We start from the raw sequence: 4,310 nt of genomic DNA on the forward strand, positions 1-4,310 counted from the left end.
TGATAAATAAACTGCTTTTTATGTTTGAGGAAACCAAGACACAGATAATGAGTGCTTTGTTTAAGATCTCAATAAAGTCACTTTAAAGCCTTATTTTTCTTATTCCTTTGTTTTTTCAAGAGCAAAGTAGCTTAGATTCCTGGATAGGTCATAATAATGTGAAAGATCGTTTATGCATGTAATACCATTAAATGAGTGGTTATTTTATGTATAATTAATTTCAAAATAAAAATGTAAAAAATAAAAATAGATAATTAACAACTGTTTTACATTCCCCAGTTGTTTACGGTTTTCTTTTCTGCAAATAAATATAAATGCAAAATGCATGGGAAAATGTATATAGACTTAAATTATTTACTCAACTTTTAATAAGTTTAAGTGATATATCTTATACTCACACTTCATATATTCTATTTCTCAGAGAGCTCTTTTTATTTAAATATTTAATGTGGTTTTGACCACTAGCAATCTGACTACTCCTCTTGCTACCCATGAAGTATTTTAGTTTAACATGAATTTCATAGTTGAATCATTGCATTGAGCTCATTTGGAAAGGACTGCTTTTTGCTCATCACAAAGACATCTTTGTCTATTGGAGAGACTTAGTATTAAAAAAAACCATGAAAGGTTTTTTGTTACCATTGTCCATAAAAGAAGGTAATGTTTTTGGGGTTGATGTAGCATTATGGAAGAAGGAAATATGTATTAAAAATAGTTACACATATTAATAGTACAACACAGATAATATTTTAGCCTAGCATTAATATTGCTAATTTTTTTCTGCTTTGGAATTGTTTTTCCAGTTTAGTTTTCAAACTAAAATAGTCAGTGGGAGTATGGATTATTTAAAATGTAGTGCTAAAGTTGGTTTGTTTGTTCTTATAGTCGTATTTGTCACACTTTAGTTGGGTGGGCCATTTGGTAACTGTCACCCCCACCCCCACTGTGATTCCCCTTTTATGGAAAACTTCATTCAGTTTCCTTACACTGCTCCCGTTTCATTATTTGTTTTAAAATATATATTTCTTTTATTGTTATAAGATTTTTTTTTTTTTTTTAGTGGATTTTTAAGAATGTCTTACCTAGCCAGCAGATACTTTTAGGGAAAATTCAGTACTAGGATGAAAAATTTGGCTTGATTACTAATGGATCTTATACTGGTTTACTAATGTGTGACATGTGGCATTAGTTTTACTAAATGAGTTAAGATTGGCAACAACATGGTCATAAGGATTGCATCCTTTTTGGGGTGTAAAAATGACGTATATTTATTTATTTTACATAAATACATAATTTTAAAGTAGGAAGATTGCAAAATTTTGTTTTGTATATATGATACCACATAGTAAAAAGAATTAAATAGAAATTATTCTTTATTACCCCTACATCATATTTACTTATTTTTAACAGAAATAGTTCTCTTTGAAGGAAATTGGCTAATAGGGAAGGACTGAGGGTAAAAAGTTTATTTAAAAGAATTGCATGATCAACCTCACGGGTGATTTAAAGTGATTGCAAGTGCATTTCAAGTGCATGGCTAAAGAACATGGGAAGCATTATACATATAGCTGATTCTGTATGATCATTCTTAACTTAATTTTAACATTATCTTCATTTTGGCAGATGTAATATAGCATGTCTGATAATGTTCATCTTTTCCTTTCCTCCTTTATGGCACTCATTTCATTTTGGCTCAAAGGAATGCACTAAATCTCAGGTATTGTAATTTGTGTGTGGTCTCCTGACACTAACCTAAGTTTATGTGTGAATTTGCACTGTTACTAATGAATTTATAATATTGGTATGTTGTGCTTGGTCTTGTCCTTCTGTATTTTGCCCTAATTTACTTTGAAATTATCAGTGGTTTGGGTGGTAGAATAGGCTGCTTGATCTATACAGACCTGGGGATGGATTCTCCATGTTGAAGAAAGAATTCAAGTGAAAGCTACTTATTTTTAAAAATGAATGGAGCACTTAAAAAAATGAATGCAACACTATTCTTCACTAACCTGCTTTGCAAATAAAAAAATGAAGAGAGAAATGCAGGCAGACATAAAGGATTTTTTTTCCTTTTTATGTGAAAGCTTATGGGAAATTCATTAGAAATTTACATTTTAAATACTATAGATGAAAACTTTAAAGTTCAGGAATCCCAATGGGAGAACATTTTGGGAAGCCACTGGTAAAATTTCAGTCAGATTTTTTTTTAAAAGCTTAGTTAGAAAGGAAACAAAGTTTAAAATCTCTTTGTATTTTCTTATTTGCACTTTATTTTTAACAAGGTTTCTTGCTTTTATTTCATTCTACATTTTAATTGAGGTCTGTAATAATCTCCTTGGTCACTTCTTTCATGCCAGTACATGACTAAGTACTATACTAAGTACTAGAGAACATGACTAAATACTGTACTAAGTACTAAAATCTATGTTTTTCAGTGTGAGTTCTTTGAAGATCTAGATTACATTTGGGATTATCAGGGAACTTTGAGTCAAGGAAGAAAAACTGATTTATTCCTGAAAACTAATTGGTTAAGTAACTAGTAGCATTTTATGCTTGTGTTTTATCATTGTACAGGGAAAAGATCATGAATAATTTATTCACTTTGGGGAAATCTATCATCTATGTATCTTTGGCTGTTAGAGTAACTTTGCCTAAAAGTATGAATTTTATGTATAAGTTTTCAAATTAAAGTAAGACAGTTCCTTTATGTTCTATACAAGAGAGTACATATTAGAATGCCACAGGTGTCATGATTGCTGTATTGTTTTTTGGAAGCACTACTAATTTTTAAATGATGTGATAAATCTAAAACATTTTTATATAATTTAAAAATTTTAAGTTAAATAAAATAATTTTTAAATTGTACACAGTTTTATGTACATCAGTGTTTTGAGCTTCTCTCTGAAAAGAGTACACTTACATATAACATAATATTTTAAAAGGTAAATCAATGTGTAATTGATCTTCCTCTTTTTTTTAGCATAGATTACCAGTCTAATTCCTACTTAGAAGTTGGAATTGAATTTAAAATATGCACTGAGTTATGATGTATACTTTAATGTACACTTTTTAAAATTAGATGTGTCGCAATAGTTTAAAATGGATTATAATTATTTTCTTCAGAAACATGAATACTCATAGTCCATGTAGTGTGTTTTCAGGACATTTTTCAAGGCAAGTGTATGAAGTTTGCAGAGAGAATAGCATTTTAAAATGCAGTGAGAAAGGAAGATTGGAGATGGCTTTCATTAGCATTTTCTTACATTTTGATGAGTAGAGATTGAGGCTGTATTTAAAATTGCAAAAAAATAAGATTTAGCATGAATTTTCAGTCTTAGAGTGAGTAGTTATAGAGGCAGGTAATAAGGTTCCTGGCAGAGGCTGGAAGATTTGGGGTCCATCACTAAAGAGACTATCTGGGGACTTTGGATGGTAAAGTTTACCTTGTCTCCGGGTTCAGAATAGGGCAGGAGAAGAAAAGCTATGTTTGTTTTACCCATGGTTTCAAGCTTACTCTGTATTGATCAGTAATTTATTCTAGAAGTTTGTGTGGGTAGAAAAATCTGAATTCCATATTAAAAATGGAGAGGAGAGGAAGGACCATTTTAACTTTTACCTTATTGGAGCGACGTGGGAAGCTGGCACATTCCTCTTCCATCATCTTCTATCCCTCCCCTGATTTTAATAAGGAAAAAACGCAGCTCTTCCGTTTTTCCAGTTTGGAAAGAGGAAAACTGTACAGAGAAATATTAGACTAAAGATTGAAGAAAACTTGTCGAACTGTAAAGGTTATGTGTCCCAACTGACATTGCATAATTTCCATCCTTCCTAGGCTGGTGGCAATATTAAAATGTTCTCCATGCTTTAAAGTTCTGGTTGACCTCACACTCCCACTCCTGCTTACCCAAAAATACGGCTCCACTTTATACAAATCTGAATCAGGAGAATTTGAACACAGTGTAAATAAAACATATTTATAAAGTTTCAGTCAGTGCAAAAATTTTAAAATGATGAAAACTCATTGGTTGTGTAAAAGGGTATCTCCCACACATTTTATTAGTAGTCCTTTTCTACAATGTGAATATACACTCCAGAGTACTGTTTCATAAAGGTACACTGAATTTTCCAGTAGATGAGGCTTAATGTTCTTAGAGAGAATGTGCAAAAGTAATGGAAAATACTACATAAGATTAAATTAATATAATGTAAGTTGAATGCCATATAATATTAAACTTTATGGAAATAATTTTTGTTGTAGTCAGTGATAATACAATATTTTTAAAGTGTGGCAGCAAGGTAATAAGATTGAT

The 4,310-nt window shown here is 30.8% G+C and overlaps 1 protein-coding gene across 2 annotated transcripts in view; it reads left to right on the forward strand.

Moving 5' to 3' along the window:
- RAPGEF2 (Rap guanine nucleotide exchange factor (GEF) 2) overlaps positions 1 to 4,310 on the forward strand; it is a 177,641-nt gene that overhangs the window by 56,305 nt on the left and 117,026 nt on the right. The window contains exon 6 of one of the 2 annotated variants that reach the window (XM_011970525.1): positions 1,700 to 1,717. The exons of the other annotated variant lie outside the window; for it this stretch is intronic. Coding sequence (XP_011825915.1) covers positions 1,700 to 1,717 — 18 coding nt within the window. The remainder of the gene's footprint in view (positions 1 to 1,699; positions 1,718 to 4,310) is intronic. 2 annotated transcript variants of the gene reach the window in all.

The sequence above is a fragment of the Mandrillus leucophaeus genome, unplaced genomic scaffold (assembly GCF_000951045.1).
Source record: "Mandrillus leucophaeus isolate KB7577 unplaced genomic scaffold, Mleu.le_1.0 Scaffold95, whole genome shotgun sequence".
NCBI classification, from domain to species: Eukaryota; Metazoa; Chordata; class Mammalia; order Primates; family Cercopithecidae; genus Mandrillus; species Mandrillus leucophaeus.